The sequence below is a fragment of the Pelodiscus sinensis genome, chromosome 28, assembly GCF_052426305.1.
Source record: "Pelodiscus sinensis isolate ZL-2025 chromosome 28, ASM5242630v1, whole genome shotgun sequence".
NCBI lineage: Eukaryota > Metazoa > Chordata > Testudines > Trionychidae > Pelodiscus > Pelodiscus sinensis.
In genome coordinates, this window is record NC_143079.1 from 16,306,118 (window position 1) to 16,329,952 (window position 23,835).

The 23,835-nt window shown below is 46.0% G+C and overlaps 1 protein-coding gene across 16 annotated transcripts in view; it reads left to right on the forward strand.

Moving 5' to 3' along the window:
- Window positions 1-23,835, forward strand: part of AAK1 (AP2 associated kinase 1) — a 129,166-nt gene that overhangs the window by 87,472 nt on the left and 17,859 nt on the right. For 7 of the 16 annotated variants that reach the window (XM_006119088.5, XM_006119087.5, XM_006119084.5 and 4 more), the window contains exons 16-20: window positions 461-577; window positions 3,179-3,274; window positions 17,169-17,270; window positions 18,536-18,637; window positions 20,975-21,085. In XM_006119088.5, the coding sequence (XP_006119150.3) occupies window positions 461-577; window positions 3,179-3,274; window positions 17,169-17,270; window positions 18,536-18,637; window positions 20,975-21,085 (528 nt within the window). The remainder of the gene's footprint in view (window positions 1-460; window positions 578-3,178; window positions 3,275-17,168; window positions 17,271-18,535; window positions 18,638-20,974; window positions 21,086-23,835) is intronic. The other 9 variants (XM_006119092.5, XM_006119095.5, XM_025182615.3 and 6 more) reach the window with 5 other exon arrangements.

The following is a 23,835-nucleotide window of genomic DNA, read 5'->3' on the forward strand; positions in this document are numbered from 1 at the left end:
ATCAGCCTGTCGTTTCAGACCCTCTCCTGAACCTGGGTCAGTCTGTCCCTGTTACCTGTAGAGAATGTGGAGGTACCAACCTGTTTTTTAACAAGGTGCTTGTTAGTCCTGTTTGTGCCAGGTTCTGTGAGCAGGGCCTGCTTCTTGCTCACAGCTTAGCTTGGCTTTATATTAGCAAAGTCTTGACCACAGCTGCCCCCACACCAGGCCCCGGGCTAATATTTTAGGCCCTCTTCCCTCTCCGAGTCTACCACCGTCTATCTGCTCCACAGCTGCCTGCAGACCTGCTGCATGCAGATTGAGTTACTTTGTTTCATCCGGGAAAGATGGCTTGCAAGGTGGAAGTGTGAAAATAATGTTCTGCCATGGGATTTTAAAGCTGTTTACATAGTGCCAAGAGATCCCCTTCCAAAGGGGCGCAATCTACCATCGAGCGTAACCCGACATTCTGGAATTTCAGGTAAACCTCCAGAGAAGCTTAGCAGCTCCACAGAGAACTTGATTCCAGGCTTCCAGGCAGCTCCATCGACCACACAGGCAGATGCTTTCAGTTCCTCCTCCTTTGCAGCTGGATCAGGTAAGCCTGGGAACACGGCCTGAGAGAGCCTCCTCCTCAGATCACACCAAGTGGTTGGTTTTTCTGTAGCCCAGGGAGGCCCAGCTCCATTTGACCTGACCTTGTTTCTTCAGCCAGTTGCCTCTTTGGGCATCTCACTAGCAAATATCGGGCCATCACTGAAAGACTGTCAAAGGGATACGTGTCCCAAGAGATGCCTGGTAACAAAAGACCTCAGCCTGGGAAACCTGTTCAGTTCATCTCAGGCCTTGTCTCCATTTGAGATTATTGATCTCCCTGGGATTGATGTAGTGGGTCTAATAAGGACGTGCTAAACTGACTTGAAAGTAGGAATAAGGGATCCTCCGGAAAAGGGCTTATTTTCCGGAAAATCGTGTCTAGACTGGCGCTTTTCTCTGGCAAAAACCCCGAGCCGGAAAAAAGCGGCAGCCATGTAAATGGAAATGCCGCGGGGGATATTTAAATCCCCCGCGGATTTGCAATTCCGAAGTGTCTAATCTGCATCCCTTTTCCGGAAAAGGGGTGCAGTGTAGACACAGCCCTAGTGTAGGCCTAGGCCTCGGTTGGCTCATGGACACAGTGAGGTAACTCCTTGGGGAAGTTAGATATTGAATAAACCCCTGAAGTCCATAGGAAAATCTGAGCCTGTCCCTGCTAACCATCATGCATTAGCTATTCTGTGCTTAAAGAGTTCCCTGGAAGGGAGGGGGCCAGGGGTCACTTGTTGGTCCAGACTTGCCTGTCTACTTGAGAGAAATTGGCCAGATGTGCCAGGCGATTCCACTTCTTTGAGTAGCTGTGATGGGATATAGAATCGCAGAGATGTCGGGCAAGAAGGAACCTCAGAGAGAATCTAGCCCATCCCCCTCCATGTTGAGGGACTAAAATTTCCCGGATCATCCCAAGGTGTGTGTTCTTAAAAACCTCAGATGACTGTGTGTCTCCCCTGGTAACCTGCATCTCCCCTGGTAACCTGCTCCATTGCTTTTATACTCGTCGTTAGTTTCCTCATATTGGACCTCAATCTCCCTTGCTGCAAATTAAGCCAATTGTCCCTTGTCCTGCCCTCAGTGGACTTGGAGAACAGTTGATCACTGTCCATGTTCGAAGACTGTTAGTATTTCTCCTTCCCCCTTCGCCCCCCGCAACCCCCCACCAGTCTTCTCTTGTGTAGACGGTAAAGGAGGCCGGGCTGGCAGAATCAGTCTGCCATGGGAGGAAGAGAAAGCCGGCTGATTATACTAGCGAAGATGAAGAAAAGTATGTGGGTGGGGAAGTCTTTCCTAAGTACACAATATAAATTACGTGGTGGATGCAGAAAGTGGGAACAGACGGAAGAGCATGAGTTCCACAGAGCTGCCATTCATTAGGACGCTCTAAAGGACCCGGTCCTGCAACTGTATCTGGGTGTGTGGACCCTGGTGTGGCGAGCCAGTGGACTGAGCACAGGTGCCCAAATGGATGCCCTTGCAGGATCAGGACCTTGTTAAAATCTCATTTCTCTTGCTCTCAAGTGGAACCTAGCACAGCTTCTTCAAGCTCCGAAATCTCCGGCTGAATGCTGGAAAATGCCAGGCCTCTGGAAATACTCACAGCAACCCCAAACAAAATGTTTAGAGCCGCCCTTGAGCCTCCCTTCCTTCCCCGGACCTCCATTCTGGCCTTTTTACCATTTAAAAATGGGATTTGTTGGGTTAAAATGTCCCCAGGGGTCAGCAAGCTTCAAGGAGAACAGGGCATCTTTCTGCACCATAAATTAGCTGTGAGCAAGTGCTAATGAGAGAACAGGCTCTAGGGCTGGGTCAGATTTTGGATCATCCAAGAATCTTAATTACTCAGAAGAAAAAACTGAAGACATCCATTTGAAGCTGACTTCTAAATATAACTGAACTTCGGCTTGTAATTGAGCTCAGTGGAGTGCTAGCTCCAGGGCTGTGGAATTAACTGGGAGACAGTTGAGCGAGTTGCTGTGCTGCAGACAACTCTTTCTAGCCACTCAACACCTAGGTCGTAAACACTTTGTGCGTGTCCAGCCCTGATTTGGGCTGCTGCAGTACAAATAAATCATTAGCATCGTTGGACAACATTGTTCTTGGTTTCCTATCTCTGTAGACTCTTCCCTGCACTAAGATCAGTTTTGTTTTGGGCAGAAGTTTTGTTGGTGCTTCCATAGGGATTGGAAATGCCCCTCACTTCTCCTTTCTTCACAAATACGTGCAAAGGCAGGAGTGCTTGTGAATTGACTTGTGTTAGTCAGTGTGTGAGAATTTTAGCTCTGCATGATGCATAATAGTGTGTGCTCTGTGGGGAAGTCAAGTACAATGGTTGTGACACTGCAGTGTCTGTTCGTTGGTCTCCCCATCTGTAAAATGGGGATAATAGAACCTCCTTTGTAAAGCACTTTGAGAGTTATGGATTCAAAGCACAAAGGATCTGCTCCATGGTGGTCCGATTACTAGCTTTTCCATAACAAAATAAACTTGTTTCCCCCAGGCACCGTTTGAAATCGTTTTAAAATCTGTCAATATCTCAGAGCTGTACCTTTTCTGTTTGACTTTTTTCCTCTCGCCCCCCCCTCCCCCTTTCTCTTTGCCTGTCTAGCTGAAAAAACAAAAGACATTCTGAGTCTGGACACTAACCCTCCACTTCTGACTGTGCCTGATCCTTTCATTCCTCTTCCGTTATCCGACACACCAGGTAACCACAACAAAGTGCAGAGTTTTAATATTAATATTTGTGACTTCTGATTAATTCCTGGTGAAGCATGAAAATTGGGGGCCCTATATCAAAAGCCTGCAGGATTTATTGAAGTCACGGGGAGTGAAGATACTCCTCACCTTTTGGAAATGGGTCCTACTGGGGGAAAGTGGGTCAGTGTGGGGGGAGAAGGATGTTCGTTACCTAATACAATTGTGTACTCATTCCTGATTTCAGTCCTTGTGTGCTATGGAATTATTACTATAATCTAATCTGTAATGTATTTTAAGGGTTCATCTCATACAAGAACACCTTCTCCACAGTCGATTTTCTTTTTAGCTCCTTGGTTAGTGTGGTTCTAGTATAAAAATGTGCTGCCATCCTGACGTGCAGAAAGCCTTGCGACCTTCACTGGTTTGGCAGAGCCTTCAAGAACAGGTGGTAACTAATTCCGTTTGCTTCCCAACACTTAGAAAATTAATGCTGTCTTTGCCGTTCAAGGCTGCAGCCAATGGCTTAGGGATGGGATGTTCCAATGTGCCTAAGCCACGTATGCATGCTTGAGAACGTTACGCTTGGTTTCTGTGTAACACTGGACAATATATATTATAGGTCTCTTTCGCTGCCAATCCACAAAAAGTGTGAGGCCGTTACAGTGCTCAGCTACAGAACCTGGCTCTACAGCTCAAGCTTCTAGCTCTGGAGGTCACCGGTTCGATCCCTGGTATTGGCCAAGATGGTGGCTGTTGCACACCCACTTCTGCACCTCGGTAAAGGGGCCCTGACTCTTTTGGATGTGCTGAGCACTCTCAACTCCAGCTGAGAACAAATGGGAGTGACAACTGCTCAGGGCTTCCAAAAATTAGGCACTTTTAGGGCTTAAATTTTGGGAAATTCTAGCCATGCAACTTAAATTCTGAAACAGAAGTACAGGTTGAACCTCTCTAGTCCAGCACCTCCAGGACCGGGCCAGTGCCGAGCCAGAGAATTTGCCGAACCACAGGAGGTCGATACTGTCTAGCAGCATTGCCAACCTCCCACTGCTTATGGGGCTCTTAGAAGACATTTAGGGGCGAATTAGGGCTAAACAGCAGCACAGATCGCCGAGAGCCAGGACTGGTGGCTGTAAAACTTTATGGGACAGTGGGAAACTTCGCTACCTTTATGAGAAGCGAACATCCGGCAAACTGAAATCATGCCGACCACTGATGTTGCCGAACTGGAGAGTGCCGGAATAGAGAGGTTCAGCCTGTAGATACTTTCCCAAACTCGGCCTCCCCTAAATGAGCACAGCTCAGGTGCCGATACCCCGTTCAGTGGATCCCCTGGTGTTTTCCTTTTTTCAAATGCTCCTGGCAGCATTTTGTTTTCTTGGCCTGTCAGGCAGAAGCCGTTGCTAAACTCCCTTGTTCAGGGCGCACAACACAAATGGCAGGAGCTGTCCTTTTCCTCTTGCTTATTGAATGTCCACGCAGCTGCCAGCATTGATGGACAGCTCTGAAGTCTTTACAGAAAAACCATTAAGAGGAAGTTGCCTTTCAGCCCTGCCCGTTGGCTGAGAATCATCAAAGGCTGGATAGCCTGTAGTTCTTGAATTGATGGACTGTGCTTGCCCCCGACAGGGCATGTATTAAAGCTCTAGAGCCCACCCTGCCTTCCCTCGTGCATTGCAGGCAGGCATGGAGTGACCGGTGTCCCTGTTTGCAGGATGCGTGTGCCGATCTACACCCGACACTGGAGCTACTGGCGTGGTTATGTGCAGCCAACAGCAGCTCCTTCTCTCACTGTGGTAGCAGTTTGGTGCTTCTGGCCCGGGCTCCTCCTGTACTTTGGAAATGGAGGCGGCTGCCTGTTCCTCTCAAGCCTGCTATGACGAGTGCTGGAGTGACGCTTGGCTGACAGTCTCGCAAATCCGTCAGGCAGGACATGCCCTGCTTGCTCTCCCAGGGCTGCACTGATGGCCGGGCTCCCTGCAAAAACCTGTCTGCAAAGCAAGCGTGGGCCAGAGGGGAGTGGCTCCATCTAGCTTGAAGGCAGCCCTTTTATAGAGGCCCCTTTGTCGTGTAGAGCCAGACGTGAGCCTCCCACAGGCACCTGCACATGTAAAAACGTCTCTCTAAATGCGCCTGGACAGATGGCCTTAGAACTCCTTATCTTATCGCAGGAGATGTTGGTTATTTGCTTTTTGTACTAGACTGGTATCGCTTCTCTGGCCACGGTCAGTTGGAGAGCATAGCCACTTGATAAATATTTGCTTTAAATTAATGCCTGCTATTTTCCCAAAGGAGGGGCAGGACAGCAAATACTGATCAGCTGTCGAGTATTTGTTAACCACCTTGCTTGCTTGAAATTTCCTTCTCTCCCCCCTCCCCCGGTAGATCTTTGGTAGAAGGTAGAAATTTCCTCCCCCCCAGGCCCTTTAGCATGAGCATATCTCTGGAGCTGCAGGAGTAACTCTTAGGGCATCTTCATTTCAGAGATAATTTCATCTCTTTAGGTATGGCCCATCCACTCCCCAAACCTTCTGCCCTGAGTTTGGTGGTGCTGTAACTCAGACCAGTTGGTTTGGCTGGTGCGTCTCTACTGTATCTGGGAATGAGCCTTCAGCTCAGGTCCACTTGTGTTGATGGGTCTCATGCCGGGCTCTAGAATGGAGAGGGGCTGGGCTTGTGATCACACGCTCTAGCCCATAATGTAACATCCCTTCTGCAGCTGTTTTTAACAAGCTAGCACAGGTCTGCAGGCGCGGGCTGGGGACCTTGCTCCCAGCTGCAGAGTAGACCTATCCACGGAGGGTTAGTCCTTGGGAGCTGCTCTCACGAGGGCGGGAATGTGCCCACCTTGCAATGAGGGAGTAGGCTGAACTGCTTGAGTCCTTACAGTCCCCCAATACCTTCCCACAATTTGTCCTCCTGGGGACACACAAGTTCTCCCGCAATTCACAGGGAAAGAGATCCAGGAACTTGGGAAATGCTTTCCAGGGCGGCCGCTTCACCTGGGCTCAGTTAATCAGGGCTCTGCTCCTCTGAGTTAACTCTGCAGTGAAGACCTAGCCTTAAATGGTCTCTAATCTTCTCACCTGGATCAGCTGCTGAATCCTAGAACTGGGAGGGACATGGAACGGTCATCAACACCAGTCCTCTGCACTCATGGCAGGACCAAGCACCATGAAGATGTGCAGTCTCCTAGTGGAGGGATTATGATTTCATTTAAATAACTCCATATCCTTAATGTTTCCTCAAACTCATTTCTAAAATGAGGTACAGTGTCCAATGGAGAAATTGAAATAAAAATTAAAGCATCAGTCAGTGGAAATTGGATATTTTTTAGCATGTCCCTTTTTATTCTATGCAATCACCAATGGAAATGTAACTGGCAAGAGAGGTATAAAAATACGGCACACATCTGTTAAAATATTGGAAAATGAAATATTCATGCTGAAAACATTTTGCTTTGTGCCTGTGTAGGGAAGTGAGCCAAGTTTTTCTTAATAAGCTTATCCCAGAGTTCACTGCTGATTAATCATAATGGAGCAGCTGATCAGAATGCTAATTTTTCTGCAGCGTGTGGCTATTTGATTCATGTCAGTCCAAATGGAGCTTACAGTGAACAAATAGTTACTGTATTATTGGAAGTGAAATTTGGCCCAAGATAGTCTGGAAGTCATAAATTAAACTAAGTTATGAAATTTAAAGGCAAATTTTGCTTCATTGAGTAAAATTCCTCCCCTGTAATAAACTTATCGGTATTTTATACATGTGACCTGTACATACAGTTTGAGTTTATGCATCTTTCTCTTTTGCTTAGGGCCTGTTATGAAAGTCATTAGTGCCAACAAGCTTTGGATCCTGCACAGAACTCGCTTTAGCAAAGTCCTTACGCCATGCTTTATTTCAAGCATGTGAAAAGTCTTGTTAAGCACAAGTGCTTTGCTGGATAGGGACAGACTTCTTGACATGCTCAAATTAAAGCACTTGAATGAGAGCCGTAGTATGTCAGCCACACAATATTGGGGCGTATTGGAACGTTTCCCTGGGTTTTTTTTCTTTCTTTTTTTTTTTTTCCACTGAATTCACATACTCGGACGTACATGCATTTACGAGTATCGGAAACATGGAGCTATTGAAATACTCTTTCAGGTTTTGTTCATTTTTGTCTCCTTTCTCTAGTTCCACACTTTCCTTCTCTCCCCCTCCCGACCCCATTTTGGTGCTGAAAAAAGTGGGGGGATAGAAGGGAGTGTCGGGGTAGGAGGAGAAACAATGACCAATAAAGTGGAAATTGAAGACTCTTCAGATTTCTTATCAGAGGGGTAGCTGTGTTAGTCTGAATCTGCAAGAACAATGGGAAGTCCTGTGGCATCTTATAGACTAACAGATTTATTGGAGCATGAGCTTTCGTGGGCAAAGACCCACTTCATCAGATGCCCACGAAAGCTTATGCTCCAATAAATCTGTTAGTCTATAAGGTGCCACAGGACTTCCCATTGTTCTTTCAGATTTCTTGTTTGTCATCAAAATAATGAAGCAAAATCTGGGGGGAAACTATTTTTAAGGCTAGTTTCATTGCAAGGGAGAGCAGCAGTTTAAATAAAACACTTTGACTGGTCATATTAATCACTGTAAGAGATTCAGTGTTCCGGGTCACACTGACACAAGCCAAGCTGCTATAATTCAGGAATGCAATTCAGTCCCTTGAATATCAGTGGCATCCTGCAGACATGAATGGGACTAGAAATTGAGCCAGGGTAATTCTTAGGAGCGGAATCACATTTCTCCTCGGAAATGAATTTCTCACCCTTTGCCCTGGCAGGGATCCTGGCTTCTTTTCTCCTTCCTCAGAGGAACTGAATGATCCGGGAGGGGCAAGTCCGTGGTTCCAGTCCCTTTGAAGGAGGAACAATCTGTTAGGGGAGAGCAAGGGAAGCATACCTGTGCTCGAAGCAGGGAAGAGGCAGCTGCAGGCCTGTTCCTGATTCTGCTTCTGGCAAACTTCTTGTGACTGCAAGACAGAGACCTTTGATGGCGCTCGGCCTTCCCTTGTCGTTGGAAACCGTTCAGAAAAGGGCAACAAAATGAGGGGTTTGGAATGGGTGCCATTTGGAGAAATTAAAAAGACTTGCACTTTTCAGCTTAGAAAAAAGGAGCGTAAGGAGGTATATGATGGAGGTCTATAAAATCAAGAGTGGTATGGGAAACGTGAATAAGGAAAAGTTATTTACTTGTTTCCATAAATAAGAAGTAGGGGTCACCAGATGAAACGAATAGGCAGCAGGTTTTAAACAAAGAAAAGAAAGTTTTTATTCACTCAGCGCACAACCTGTGGAACTCCTTGCCAGAGGATGTTTTAATGGACAGGACTTTTTAACAGGGTTCAAAAAGGAACTAGATAGATTCATGGAGGATGGGCCCATCACAGCCATTGTCCAGGATGGGCAGGAATGGTGTCCCTAGCCTCTGTTTGTCGGAAGCTGGGAATGGGAGATGGATCACTTGATTCCTCCTTCTGTTCATTTCCTCTGGGGGCACCTGGCATTGGCCACTGTTGGAAGACAGGACATTGGGCAAGATCTGACCTTTGTCTTCAGGTACCATGCCTCTCTCTCTAGGAACAGAGGAATATTGTCCATCCAGGAAGGATAATATGGTTTTAAATTATTTTTTCAAACATGGCACTCTTTTTTTTTTTTTTTTTTTTTTTTTTTTTTTTAGGGCATAGCTTTATTTCATACACTCACCCACCACCCCTCAAAATAACATAGGACCAAATTCTGCCCTTAGATAATCAGTTATTTATTTGCATTATAGTACTGCCTAGAGGCCCACCTGCTCTCAGGGCCCTGTTCCAGTGGGGGCTCTAGAAAGCATAGTAGGAGAGAGCCCCTGCCCCAAAGAGCTTACAATCTAAATAGACGAGTGGTAGAGGAAAGGCAGGCCAGAGAGAGAGAATATTTATGCCATCTGTATCCAGGAGCAGAACTCAATTGGATCCCCAGTGTTTAAGTTTCCCAAGTAGTGTTGCTTTTTAAAGAGGAATTACCTAGTGTGTTTATCTTTGAGGCTTTCAGCCAATTCTTCACAAAACGGGCTCTTCCCCCTTGGATGCTTGTTTTTCCCTCTTCAGGTGTGTGTCAAAGCACCAGTATCCCTGTTCTTATCAGCACTGCCGTGAGTGGATACAGCTAGCCAGAAGCTGGACTGCAAAACGCAACGTGAGCGTTTCTGCAACCCCAGTGTTGCCAACCCTACTATGGAAAAATCGAGAGTTGTGTGCACACACGCACACGAACAGGATTGGGTTTTAAATCGGGAGATTCTTTAACAACTTGGGGTTCTTCTTATTTGGCTTCTGGGTTTTGAGCCTTGAGCTGAGATACCCATAAGGACAAGACTCTGGCAGCTTGAAAAAACTCCAAGAATCATGAGATTTGCCAGAGTTGGCAAAACAGGAGCCAAACGCGCAGAGGCAGACTTTCGAAGCAGCTGAAGCTTTCTAACGCAGGGGTGGCAGTGCTTCAGCTCTCCTGGAACGAGACGGCCATGCAGCCTCCCTGGCGTGGGCAGAGTTCTCTACAGATGCTTTGCTATTGGTACAGATGGGGTATGTCTAAACTACATGGCTCCGTCAACGGAGCCATGTAGATTTGTTTGTTGGGCAAAGGGAAATGAAGCCGCGATTTAAATAATTGCGGCTTCATTTACATTTAAATGGCTGCCGCGCTGAGCCGACAAACAGCTGATCAGCTGTTTGTCGGCTCAGCACGCTAGTCTGGACGCTCCTGTGCTGACATGAAAGCCCTTTGTCGACCTCCCCAGGAAACCTCATCCTACGAGGCATAACGGGGAGGTCGATAAAGGGCTTTCATGTCGGCGCGGGAGCGTCCAGACTAGCGTGCTGAGCCGACAAACAGCTGATCAGCTGTTTGTCGGCTCAGCGCGGCAGCCATTTAAATTTAAATGAAACCACGATTATTTAAATCGCGGCTTCATTTCCCTTTGCCGATCAGTCTAATCTACATGGCTCCATTGATGGAGCCATGTAGTTTAGACACACCCATGTTTCCCCTTCCTCTTTGGGAAGAGGCTGGACTGATGTCCCCTTCCTACTGGTGTCAGTGCATTTACACTGGGGTTGTACCCAGTAACTTTTTTTGTGGAAAAAAATGCACCACCAATCAACATGGTTTTACCCATACGGAAACTGTGTGTAGGTCTAACGGATTTGGATGCTCCATTCCCGTTACAAATCTTAATGACTTACCCCAAGCCCCCTTGGAGACTGAAAACCCCACCCTCCATAGGTCTTCTTTTGGCTGGTGGCTTTATACTTCCCGATACTGAATGATTGTATCTGAGGGTTTTTAAACAAAATGGAGCCACTTGTGTTTACATCCAGAGCTAACTGAGCACTGGGAGGGAGGGGAGAGGGAAACAAAACAAAACTTCATCCAATAATTTACAGCAACATTATTCAGCGAGGGAGAAATGGCTCCTACACAGGGAACCAGCTGAAGGCCTATGGACCACTTTACCTCCAGGATATTGAGAGCATGAAAAGTGCTTTGTGCAGGCTCCAGTGCACAGAGGTGAATTTCACCCCCAACTTGTGTGATTTTACAAGTTCTATTAAACCTGTTTTAAGAAATGTGACGCTAATATGACTTGCTCTTGCTCTTCTAAGGAATTGCCTCCTAGTTATTAAACATCACTCTGCTAATTTCTTGTTACATAAAAAAAAATTTTTTTTTTTTTTGAAAATGTCACCGAATTTCCCTTCTTGCTCTGCAATATTAAATGTATATCAATTCAGGACTGCAGAATCTCCGTTCGGAGCATGAAAGTTCAGAGCCATCCTTTGATTAGTCAGAGCCTAGTAGAGCCTTCTGAGACTAAATAATGAGAAGTTTTCCTTTAATCTTGGGTTAATCAATAGGAAGAAATCTTCCTGAATGGCTAATCTATATTCACTTCAGTTATTGGCCCACCGACCTTTGTCACGGTTGACTTGGTAGGATTTTCACAACCTTGTTTTTCTTTCTCAGTTGACATAGGAAGAAAAGGACTCTGCTGTGTGCTCTATTGAATTCTCTTTCTTTTTACTTTTCCTCCATGGTACGAGAGTGAGTAACGTTCCTGTAGTGTGCAGTGCCTGGCTGTAGAGATCTTGGCTTTGAGATGTTGCAGCTTAATTGATTGTTCAGAGTTGTGTTGAAATATTGGGGACCATAAAGAAGTGTGGTTTGATTTTAATTCCTTGCCTGCTTAATTTGAAAGTATTAGGAAAACCCCTTTACTGTCTCTCTCATGGACTGCTCCAGTTAAAGGCCCATCGGCCTCTCAAATTCCTCAAGCTTTACAACAGTGCCCTTTAAAACTCACTGCTAGAGCCTTCAGGGTCATGTTATCAAACATGGATGCAATACAAGCCTGAAAAAGAAATTGCCCTCAGCTGTTGCAGAAGGAAAATCGCCGAGTCGAGCCATCGTACTAATTGCAGACTGAACTATCTGATTTGCATACATGTGATGTGATACAGGTTTTGGGAGCAGAAGCTAACTGTTCAGTCTGGATTGTCTGTTACATTCCTGAATCCATATCTAGTGCCTGATTCTGCCCTGGTACACTGATGTAAGTCAAGTGTAACTCTGCAACAACTTTGGACTCCAGTATCCATTTTACACTGATGTAAGTGAGAGGAGAAGGTGATGTTTTAGCTCCTGAATGAGTGGATTTTAAAGAGATTGAGCAACAAACATTGCCCATGGATCTCAGTGCACAGCACCTTGAAAATGCAGTGCCAGGGTCATCCACGGCAGGTGGATGCTTGCTTGCGCCTCACCCCAAAAGGAAACTGATCGTAGCTTTTTTTCTTGAACCCTTTATTGTCACTAGCTTATGTTCTCATTGGTACTCTGGTGTGGTACTTAAATTTTCTTTGGTACTCTGGCAAGATGTGTTAAGACTTGCCGATGAAATTTGCTTCTCCAGCCAGCAAGCCTTGATCAGGTAAAGCAGGGCCGCCAGCAGCAGTAACATTCAGACTCATCCTGGCAACACGGAAGCCAAGAGAAGATAAATCTGTTGGGCCCAAGCTGAAGCGAATCAGAATCGCTTGGGGCGGGGATTCCTGAGAGGAGCACGCAGCCGTGAATACCAGAGTGCTCAGCTCTTGGAAAGACAGCAGAAGCTAAATGGGAACAGCCAGTTACTGTAGTAAACATTCAAGGAGCTCTGTGACATAGGAACCCTCAGCAACCTTAGCCAGAAAACGGGCCTACCCTAGAGGGTCCAGTTAAGATTTGCCCACCTTGTTTGTCCTTGGATTAATCTGTGCCCTCATCAAATGTTAATTTCCATAGTGGAATATGGGGCAAAAGACTGTTTGTGAGAGCTCAGCCATTATCACCAGTTCCTTGCATTCCACCCATAAATAAGGCCGTTATATGCCGCTCCAGTGTCAGCTCTAGGTGTGCGCTCACTGGAGCCTCTGGGTTGTGTTGGGCAAGCAGAGTGCGCTGCCGTGACAGCCTGAGGAGTGACACAGCACAGATGTACCACAGCATGTGAGTTACACTAGTGCTGGCTGTAATGGAAACGTCCCCACTACATTATCGGCTAAAAACCAGAATTGAACACCGCTTGGTTATGATGATGAGCCTTGATTCTACAACACAAATTTCAGTGACTTCTGTTTTTGTATTAACCGCCTATTACTCATGTAACTTAACTTAGCCTTTTTGACCCCCAGCATAAGAATGAGTTTAACCCTTTAGCGTAAACAGTTAGATAACTTATTTAAGTTTGATCAAACCTTACATAGAATCCCCCCCCCCTTCCTCCCCGTTGTAGAGATTTTGGGGTAGGTTTTTTTTCCAAAGCACAGATGGCACTGACCTACTAAATTCCCTCTGAAAGTCAGCAGAAGTCTCGTCTGACTGCTATTTGCAGCTTTGAAAAATCTCTCCCTTATTTATATTCTACTAGAAGAGTTTATTAGCTAGGGGGTGACGGATCTGTTATTCTCCTATCCTATAGGAAACCAAAGTCCAAATCTGGCAATATAACAGAAGATGCAGCTACCACTAAGTATCATGTGTTGGGGGAATGTGTTTGGCAATTGATTGTCACGTCACGTGTGGAAGGCAAAGTATATGTAAGGGTTGATGATGACATTTGCTTACACAACAAGCAGCTTTATGAATGTATGTAGTAGACTGGGTGTACGTCAGCTACCATGTTTGTACTGCTAATATAGGATGAAACCCTGAGATCTTAACTTTTTTTCCTGCCGATGTCTCTCTTCACGCACAATTTCAGCCAAGTTATCAGGTCACACTAGTTTCTTCCCAATCAAGAAGAGACCTCAGATCTGCTCCAGTGACGCAGTTTTCTTGTGACACACAACTAGCATTTAGCTTGAATTGTTTTATTGCTTGGACAGAGGGTAGCGTGATATCGCTAGAGAGGCTGAATGACCAGACAGCTCGGCCCACCACTGAACTGCAGCTGCCCAAGATCAGTGCCTGGGAAGCAGTCTAAACAAAACGAGCCTTCCCTTCTGTTGAATGTACCTTTGCCATCCGGGCTCAAAAATGCATCTTGGTGAAGGTAGGCTGAAGAGTTTGAACGCACGAACCTGTCTGTGCTTTGGCCAAGGCATGTCTTGTGACTGGATGATGCTGGTCTCCTGCAGCTGAGCGGTGGGTTACGCAGATACATGCTGCCTTGAAGGATCTCTTCTAATCTAACCATCAGAGAAGCACTTCTTGAATAATGCAGCATTTCCTGCTGCCTAAAGCAGAACCACAGATCAGTCTCCAGAGCAGTCACTGAGCACTTAATGTACTAAGCAGCCCTCACTTCATCCCAAACAGCAGGGATTCGTTTCGCCACTAGGCCCCTGCTGCCATTAACATGCTTCATCTCAGGAGCCTTAAATTTAGGCCACGGTACAACAGAAAATAGAAACTGTGGGCAGGAGTAAATGCACCCACATGCTTGGAAGCGACTGGGATTTGGATGCTTAAGTCACTCAGTGAGATTTTTCAAAAGCTTCCATGCAATGTTCCCGCTAACTTTTTCCATCCATGTGCAGAATAAATTCTGTTATGTGCACCGAAGCATGTGCAGATGTCCATCTCCAGTAGACACCCAGACTGTGTGCGGGCTGTGAGCACTCCGTTAATCTGCTGGGCGGCATTTGAATCTCTCCTGGATGGCCGCCCAAGCACTCAGCGTCCAGGGAACACTGCTCTTATGCATATGTTCTCAATGAGAACAAACAAGACTATGTGATCATGTTACTTTTGAACTTCCTTTCCCCGCTTCCTACTGCGTGTGTTTGGTCTAGCTGAGATTATTAGCCCCCCTCTTGATGGACAGAGTCTTCTCCTTAGCAATATGTCAAAAGCTAAGAAACAAGAGCTTAAAAACAGGCAATGCAGCATGGCAAAGAACCTATGAAGTTTTTCATCAAATCTACATTGAAAATTTTGAAAACTTGATGGGAGATGGGAGGGGATCAGAACAGATGCACGTTTTCTGCAGCAGGAAAAAGCTTTTTCTTCTCCATTTAAAAAAAAAAAGTTTTAGGTTTGAAAAAAGTCCATTTCTCTGCAGCTCAAAGTGTTTTCTCTGGGGGTAGCTGCCCAGGGACTAGAGACTCACTAACACGGTGGTCACCAAGTAGATTGGGATATACTGGCAGATCTTGGAGCCTTTGGCAGGTGATCCTGCGAGGTTTGGCTGGGAGGCTCTCAAGTGCTGGCACTTCATCTGCTCCTGCCCTCTGCCTTGGAGCTGCCCCCCAGCCCTGGAAGCCTCTTGCTTGCTGTTCAGGGCACAGGAAGAATAGAAGGGGGTGCTGATGGCATGGTGCCCATCCTTCCACTCTGTACCCCATGTCCACAGAACAGAGGGGGACAGGGATGGAGAGAGATTGCTGGCTGCTTTGGGAGTGGTGCAGGGCCAGAGGAGGGTTGAGCCTGCCTTAGCCCCCTCCACCACCACCCAGAAGCCACCTGTGGTAAGTGGTGCCCAGGTGGAGCCCACATTCTGAACCCTGGCCACAGTCCTAAACCTCTCCTGCACCCTGAGTCCCTGCCCCCAGCCTGCTAAAAGTGAATGAGGATGGGGAGGGAGGATGGAGTGAGCAGGGGCAGGGCCTCAGAGAAGGGGCGGGAAGGAGGCAGAGCAAGGGTGTTTGGGTTTGAGGTAGATCCTGGATTGCACTTAAAAATGTGATCTTATGTGGAGACCACCGCACTAACAATACTCACCCCTCTCAATTATCACAGAAGATGGTTTCAGTGAGTCAGTTTGTGGTTGTGTCTCTAAAATTGTTGCCATATGACTGACAAAAGAGAGCGCCTTTTGCATGTGAGGGTTAAATGGATGCTCTCTTTTCGGTGGGGGGAGAAGGCGGAGGGAGGAAATGGAGGAACATATTTCACTGAAGAAAGCCTGGAATGAAGCGGAGATGCACGAAGAGGTTGGGATGCTGATGGAACAGAATGCTTTCAATCCATCAAGGTGCCTTTTCAGACAGTTTGGGTGTCCAACTACCCCTTTGCAAAGGGGTGAGTTTCTGAGAGCAGGTGCTCCACTGAAGGTGTCTCCAATATGAATAACAAAAACGAAAGATCTAACAGCAATTAAGAAAATGAGCCAAATTTTACAGGAAATGTAAAAGCTAAAACAGTTAGAGATGTAAAATCCCTGTTTAAAATGTTAATCAGTTAAACAATTTATTTAACCAGTTAACTGCCCTCTGTGGCACAGGTGGGCAACAGCGTGAGCCAGGCAGGGCCCACCATGCCACAGATGAAGAGCTGCTCCAGCCCAAGTGGACTGGAGCGACCCCCTGCAGCACGTGGCATTTTGGGCCTGGCCAGGTTGCTCAGGCATCACCGTTATCTCTTTATATCCCTAAAACAATGGGGCACAGGCCCCAGATCTGAACACCAAAAATGGAGCCGGATCCATAATTCTCCACTGTTTGGTATTCCAGGTTGATTTCTAGGTAAATGCAACTTAAGCCAGCCGTACTGTCTTCCTATGCTAATCTGTTACTTCTGCACTGCCTCTGGCCGCTGCCAAAAAAAGCATTATGCCGCAGTGGAAATAGCAGGCATACCATTGCCAAGAACTCAGTGTCTGATTTTAAAATGTATTTGGTATCTGAAAAAAAATAGTGGTAACTGAATAGCGGGATAAGCCAAAGTTACATCTGTGAGGCTTGGCTGCATAGTCTCTTAATATTTTTACTTTGTCATTTTAAAGTATTTGGATATACAGTTTGCATGAAAATCAATAGCAATAGCTTGCCATGCTTCCTAAGGTGGGTTGAAAGGTGGGTTTGAAGAGCTATGTGCCTGTAAACGATGACTCTAATTTAACCAAAGACCATTCTAATACAGGAGAGTTGGGGGATGGCTGGCAAGCTTTAAACTGGTTCATGGGTTCATAGCTGTCAATGCTATCGGAGGACTTGGCTTGTATTTGTTATGCTGACATCCTGAGGGCCACATGGTCGGGTGTTCTAACCCCCACTGCACCACTCTAGAATAACTCCTTCACTGAATTCATGTGTGACCTTGGTTGAGTCCTTTAGAGCCTCAGTTCAGCAGCGTACTTAAGCACGTGCTTACGTACTTACTGAATTAGGCCTCGGGTCAGCTGTGCTATAAGTAAAACGGGTCACTGAGATGCTTCAGTGAAGTGCTTTGAGATCTTGTTTGGAAGGTGCTGTATAAGGGCGGGTGTTGGGTCACATGAGCATGGCTGGAACAAAGAGTCTATAATGTAAGGATGAGCAGCTGTTTAATGTCTTTGCTTTTTTCTTCCTTTTGATTTCTTTCTGCTTCCTTCCTCGCCTTCGTTTCTGCTTAACCCAGAAAAACTGATTGAGGGTCTCAAGTCTCCTGAGACTGCGCTTCTGCTCCCCGATATCCTGCCTCTCGCTGACCCCTTCGGTTGCACCTCTGATGCGGTGAATGGTAAAATAATGCACTGTGATTTCTGTGGCATGTTCTGTTCCTGCATGTGAGCACAATGATGGTGCATGTGTGTGTTGCTGGGCTAGGAGAGGCGAAAGGCAGGCCAGCAGCGATCACAGGACACACCTTGCTTAGAGTGTGCACAAAGGGCCGGATTTGCCTTTCAAGGCTCCGTGCCCTTTGAGTCCAGTGGGAGTTTCAGCTAAGGGCAGAACCTGCTTTTAAACTCTTGATTTTACCTTACTGTCATGGGTAATGTGGCGGCAGCATGGTGTCTGGGGAGAGGTTCTCGGAGCCTGGTGTATAGGGAGTGTGGGGTGCAGGGCTGGCCTTGCCACGAGGTGAACTGAGGCAGCCGCCTCCGGTGCCAGACTGTGGGGAGGCGCCACTAGGATCCAAAGTGTTGAAAATTGTCTGCTGCTGGTGCAGCGAGGAGTCATGGAGGAGTCATTTGAGCTGCCCGCCTCCAGTGCCAAAATATTGTGGGCTGACCCTGGTGGGTGAGGGCAATGGATGTAGGGTCTCTCTAGAGGATGGGCAGTTAGAGAACTAGCCATGGATTGGGCAGATCTGCGTTCAAGTCCCAGCCTGCCACAGAGTTCTCTGTGACCTAGGGCAAGTCACTTTGCCTCTCTGGGTCTCAGTACCCACTCTGTGATATGGGGATAATAGCACTACCCGGCTTCTAGGGGAGAGGGAGGATAAATGCATTAATTGAGAGGCACTTGGACACTTAAGGTGTGTCTACACAGCAGGGCTAAACTCAAAATAAGCTACACAACTTGGGCTACATCAATTGCGTAGCTTATTTTGAAATAGCTTATTTCAAAATTGGGAGCATCTACACAGCATTTATTTCAAAACCGAGCACTCTTCCTCCGACTTCCCTTACTCCACGTACAATGAGGGTTACAGGAGTCGGGGTAAGAAGTCCTCCAGCTTGACAGTATTTCGACATTATTTCGAAATAACTGCCTGCTGTGTAGATGCAGACTAAGTTATTTCAAAATAAGGGTAAATCTACACAGCAATTGGCCCCATTACCAATGAGAGATGGAATTTTAATGGATGATTTCTTGGCAAAAACTTGAGACTAATAACTGTCAGGCTCTGGGTTAGTCACGAGTGGTCTATTTCAGTGACAGTGGCCTATGTATTAGAGATACGTAAAGACTCAAACAGTTGCCTTCTCGGCTTCTCCTGTGCCTCCGTGGTAAACTAACGTCTCGCTTCTCTCTGCTCTGCTCTCGTGTGTGTTCGGAAAGGAAAAGATGACATAGCTGTTGAGAGTCTCATACCTGGCCTGGAGGCTTTGCTGCCCCAGCATCTGGCCTCCCAGACCGACTCAGTTGCTTCCAACAGAACAGGTTGGTGAGATGGGCGTTAGCGTGTGTGGCCTGTAGGACCCCTTTCTAGCAAATAGGAAGACCTGATCCACTTGACTAAATGGTTCTCACTCTCCTTCCTCTACCCACGCCTCTTGTTTAAATCGGTCGTGTGTTTTATGAAGCTAACTAGAAAACAGTGGTTCCCAACCTGTGGTCCGTGGACCCCTGGTGGTTCCCAGTGGTACTGGGGGGGGGGGGTCTGTGGAAAGTTTAAAAATACTTTTTCTTTTCTCCCCCAGGGATGGGGGGGGCTATGAAATATTAATAGATTGAGAAGGGGGTAGTATGCTTGAAAAGGTTGGGAACCACTGAACTAGAAGACTTACCTGGTGTGTTCCTCAGGTCCTTAACTCCTATACGTTTTAAAGGGATAGCTGTCTGTAACTTTAAAAACCATGAGTATCCTGTGGCACCTTAGAGACTAACACAAATAAATAGGCTCACGAGCTTTCAGATGATGGAAGTGGGTTTTGCCTCCTGAGCCGATATATTTGTTAGTCTCTAAGATGCCACGTGACTGCTTTTTTCAGATAAGTTTTGTTTTTCTTTGTTTAAATCATTGTGCTGGGGTAGGGCTGGGGCGGAGGGGTTCAGGATGCAAGCTGCCCCAGGGAGAGAGGACAACCCCAGCCCTCTTTCACCTCAGCAGCTTGGGGTCAGGTGAGAAGCACCAGTCCATGACTGCTGCGGTGAGCACAGCTGGGGGAGGGGTGCCTGTCTCTCTGCAATACACAGTAGAATAGCTCTGGCCCCCTCCTTGCCCCATTGTCATTCTACAGTATAACTGTCCCTCCTACCAAATCCCTCCCTTTCCATTTTATGAGAAACAATCCCAGTTGAGGCACATCCCATTGTCCTGGCATGACCGAACCCTGCCCTTGTTTTAATTTAGAAGAGGAAGCTGCCTAGCTCTTCCCAGTTGGGAGGCATTCTTGAGCAGACAGATGCATGCACATTTCTAAAATCTATGGCCCGTTCCTTGCAGTCCAGTGTTAGCATGCTGGAGGAGGAGTGTGGGGAAGCCTTTGGATATTCATCCAGCGCTCTGTCTGCATTGCAGAGCAGTTGTCACATGCTTCTTGAAAATGATACAATTTTGTTGTTGTTCCTGTGCATAGGGACAGAGAGGCCCCTAGATCTGTAGGGCCCGGCAGCATGCTCAGAATACGCTGCAGGCAGGGACATGAGCTTTGTGTGTGGGCGTCCTCCAGAGTCGCTAGCAGTTGGCCGTGGGGAGCCAGGCTAGTTGAGGGCAAGCCCACTTAGGACCCTGTCTGTGTACTGGAGCAGCTCGCGTCTGCTGGCAGGCTAACGAGATCCAAGCTGCATGAGCCTACGCATGTAGCAGCCACTTGCACCCAATTGCTGAGTAGACAGACCATGTCTTGACATGGCTTAACCCACTAAGGTCTCTCACCTTAAAAACAAAGGCCCCCAGAATTTGCCCCCCTTGGAATCATGTGTCTCTAGTTACCGACACTTTCTAGTGATGTGTTGCTAATATGAATATGACATTTCCCTGGTAACGTCCAGTTTCCTGCTGAGATCTCCTGTGGCTGTTGTGAATGCCAGTCTTCAGTGTCACCTGCATTGCTCATGTGTTCTGTACTTGGCAATTCATCCCTCTTCCTTACCCCATAAGCCCTGACAATTACTCCAATGGGTGGATCCTTTCCCAGAGCCCCACTGACTTCAACGTGGCATTTTGGTACTTTGTGGGGTAGGCCCCAGCTGACAATCACAATGTGCCACGGTAGATCAGTAGTGTTAGGACAACTGAAACATTACTTTTAATAGAAATGAATGAGATCTAGTCTGCCAAGCCTCTATTCGCAAGGTTTAACTTAGCTACTTATTTATCTTGCAAAGACTGTCAGCTGCATCTAAAATATCATGTTTACAGTTCCTAACGTCCCTGAAACATGGATTCAAATTCCCTTACAAGCAGTTCGCTCCTTAGTAAAGTTAAAATTAAACCTACCCTGAGTACCTCTTGCTATTCCCTTGGCTACTGTCTAGTTCATCCCACTATGCAAGATTCTGACTTGACGGTGCTCTCACGGCTCCAGGAGGGCTGCTCTCTGGGGGTGAATCTGTTTTGCTTCATGTGGGTTGTTAAAACATATTGGGATCCTTCAAAGCTCTCTGACAAGGGGGAAGTTTCCCCATCAGACTGATGTTAGCTGTGGCTCAGTGCAGACTGCTCTTGCGGTACTAACTGGGTGGTAAGAGTGGGACAGGATTCACCTAACAGTCTTGTATGTGCTGTTTAATGCTGTCGTTGCTGTGGCCTGGCGGCTGTTAATCTGGATTCAGACTCTCTCACTGGGGAAGATTCTCTACTTGACTGCTCTCTACTTTCCAACCCCGCTGCTGATCTCTTGGATGAATTTGCTCCTCTAGCTATTTCTGCTCCGGCTCACAAAGGTAACCTGCTGTTGGGTGTAGTTTGTTATCCTGGGACCTGATGATCTAACTTGTTGTAAGAACAAATCCTCAGAAGGAGTAAATAGAAATAAACGGGGCAATGCTGATTTACACCAACTGATGATCTGGCCTATAATCTTTATCCCGTTGCCTTCTTTCCTGAGTTGGTGACACTTGTAACATATAATGTGGCCTTTAATATGGGGTGGGAGGGCATCAAATTGCCAACAAAAAATATGAAAACAGTTTTCAGAATGATTCTGCAAATGAAGCACATGCTGCATGTTCTGTGTGTACATGTATGTAACAGTATTTGCCTTAATGTGCCAATAGACATGGGTTTTTTTCAGGCCAGAAAGGACTGCTGTATTACAATCATCTTCTCTGACCGTGTGTGCTTTTAAACCCTTGTTCCCCTCTTGAAGAGCTAGAGTTGGATTGTCTGTAGTGTAAATTCCCTGGGGCTTGGTATTGCCAGATTTGGGAACCATACTCTGTGCTCTGTGCTGAAGAGATCACTGTAACATCTGTGTCTTCTCTAAGCACTATTAGAAAAATGCCAAGTAATGAGTAATATGCAAATAAAATGTGGAGCATATCTTGGATGATAAATCTCTCTACTGGGAATTTTCCTTCATTTCTTGCATTGAAAAGACAAGAAAGCAAACCTGGATTAGACCTCTGGATGTTTGTTCACACTGAGTTTTGTTTAGCTCAGCTGATATGGTAACAGCAGATGTTCAGTCTTTAGCAGAAGTGCAGCAGATATTGTCTGTAATCAATTTTTACCATCAGTGGCATTTGAAAATGAGATTGCATTTTTCATAGAGCTTTTGGTTTAAACCAGCCAGTCTCATAATTATTCATTGCAACAAGAAATTTCCATGAGTAAATGGCTCGAAATGTATGTTCAGCGGCGGCTGTTCTGTGTGTGGAAATCAACAAAAAGAAAGCTCAAAATATTGGGCTTCAGTAAGAAATGAGAGAATGAATTAACCTAATTCTGCTTGATTCCCCACAGAATATACTATTTCCTCTTTCCCTGTTGAGCTTTTTTGATACATGAGGGTGTACATTCTTTCCAAAACTTCTCTGCTGCTTTTTTCCATCTTAAGCTCTGGATGATCTCATTCGCCATCTAGCTGTCCCTTCCAAGTTCTTGGCTTCAGTGAAGCCTGTGGCAATAAGTTGCACAGACTGTGCAAAAGCATAATCCGCCTGTGGAACTCAATGCCACTAGATACTACTGATAACACAAACATGCCTTAATCACATCAAACTCAAGAAAATTTTGACTAACTTAGATTTTTTTTTAAATGTTGTGGACTCTTACATGAATAACAATATTCAGAGATGGGATGATCTCTCTAAACCACTGTCTCATTCAGCTGGAGAATTAATATGTGCTGCTTAGTTATATTGTGTTTCTTGGACTATTAATAAAAACCCCTTAAATCTTGGTTGTCATTACTTTGCATTTACCCAACAAACACTGAACGTGCAGGACGGGAATGACTGTAACAAAATGACTGCGTGTTATTTCTATGTATAGATGAAACAGTGAACTGAAGAAAAAACACCTCTCATAATGAAACCAGTCCAAAAGTACATATTGTTCATTGCTTGCATTTCTTTCTCCTTAACAACATGCTTGAATGAATGCACATTTCAACCATATTCCCCTAATGGCTACAGAAGTTTACAAAACTTCATCTGGCTTAGTTATCGATAGAGCAGAAAAAAAACTCTGACTCAAAACAATGCCTAGCTGTGATAGCCAAAGGACACAAGATTTCTTAGCCAAGCCACAAAATCCACTGGCATTATTCTGGCTCTTCTGCATAGGCTTTCTTCTATCCGCAAAAATGAGCTGCAGCTATCCGCATCCACATCTCCAGATATAAAGCAGATATCTGCACATTTGCAGGGCTCTCTACTTATTCTGTAGAAATGTGTGGTGGTTGTTAGGAGAATAAGAAAAGAATATATTTTCACAGGGTTTCCTTTACCAGTACAGTCAAACCCTTGTAGGAGAGCTATCTACTTCATCTAACGGGTTTTTTTTATTCTATTTTGGGGAATGCGTCTAGTCAACAGAACCTATTGACTCCTCTTCTCTGAGCCATAGCCAGGAAATACACTTCTCAAAGGGTCTGAGGACCAGATTCTTTAAGGGATTTAATTGCCTAAAGAAGGAGAGAGACATTTAGTGGGATTTTGAGAGAATCCCTAAGAAGTACGGGCACGTAACTCCCACTGATGTCATACCACTGTTTGCCACCTTTTCTCCTCTGACAAGTTGGTCTTGGGTCCTTTGTACCCCTGCCTTGTGCCAGGCTACCATCGTCCTCCTTGAAACCCCGTGAGTCTAGGAAAATCTCCCTTTGTATGTGGCTCCATGGCAGACTGTTCTCTGGCACTGTGCTGGTGTTCTAGAGGGCCATTTGGGTGATGCAAAAGAACATTTTTATTCCTCTTAGCGCACACGTGTGCGCACGCACGCGCCCACACACACGTCCTTGCTGGCTGTATGGTGGGCCATTGTAGCCTCAAACCCATGTTTCTAGCACAGCTAGGAGAAATACACTAATTGCTGCACCATTTTATTTTATTCTTGTTAATTGGCTTTGCTGAGTGTGTGGGTTTTTGTTGTCATTTGGTTTTGGATGGGCTTTTTTTAATTTGGGGATTTTTTTTTCTTTTGAGTTTAATTGACTCTTTCCACCGACTGTCATCTTATACTTACCAAC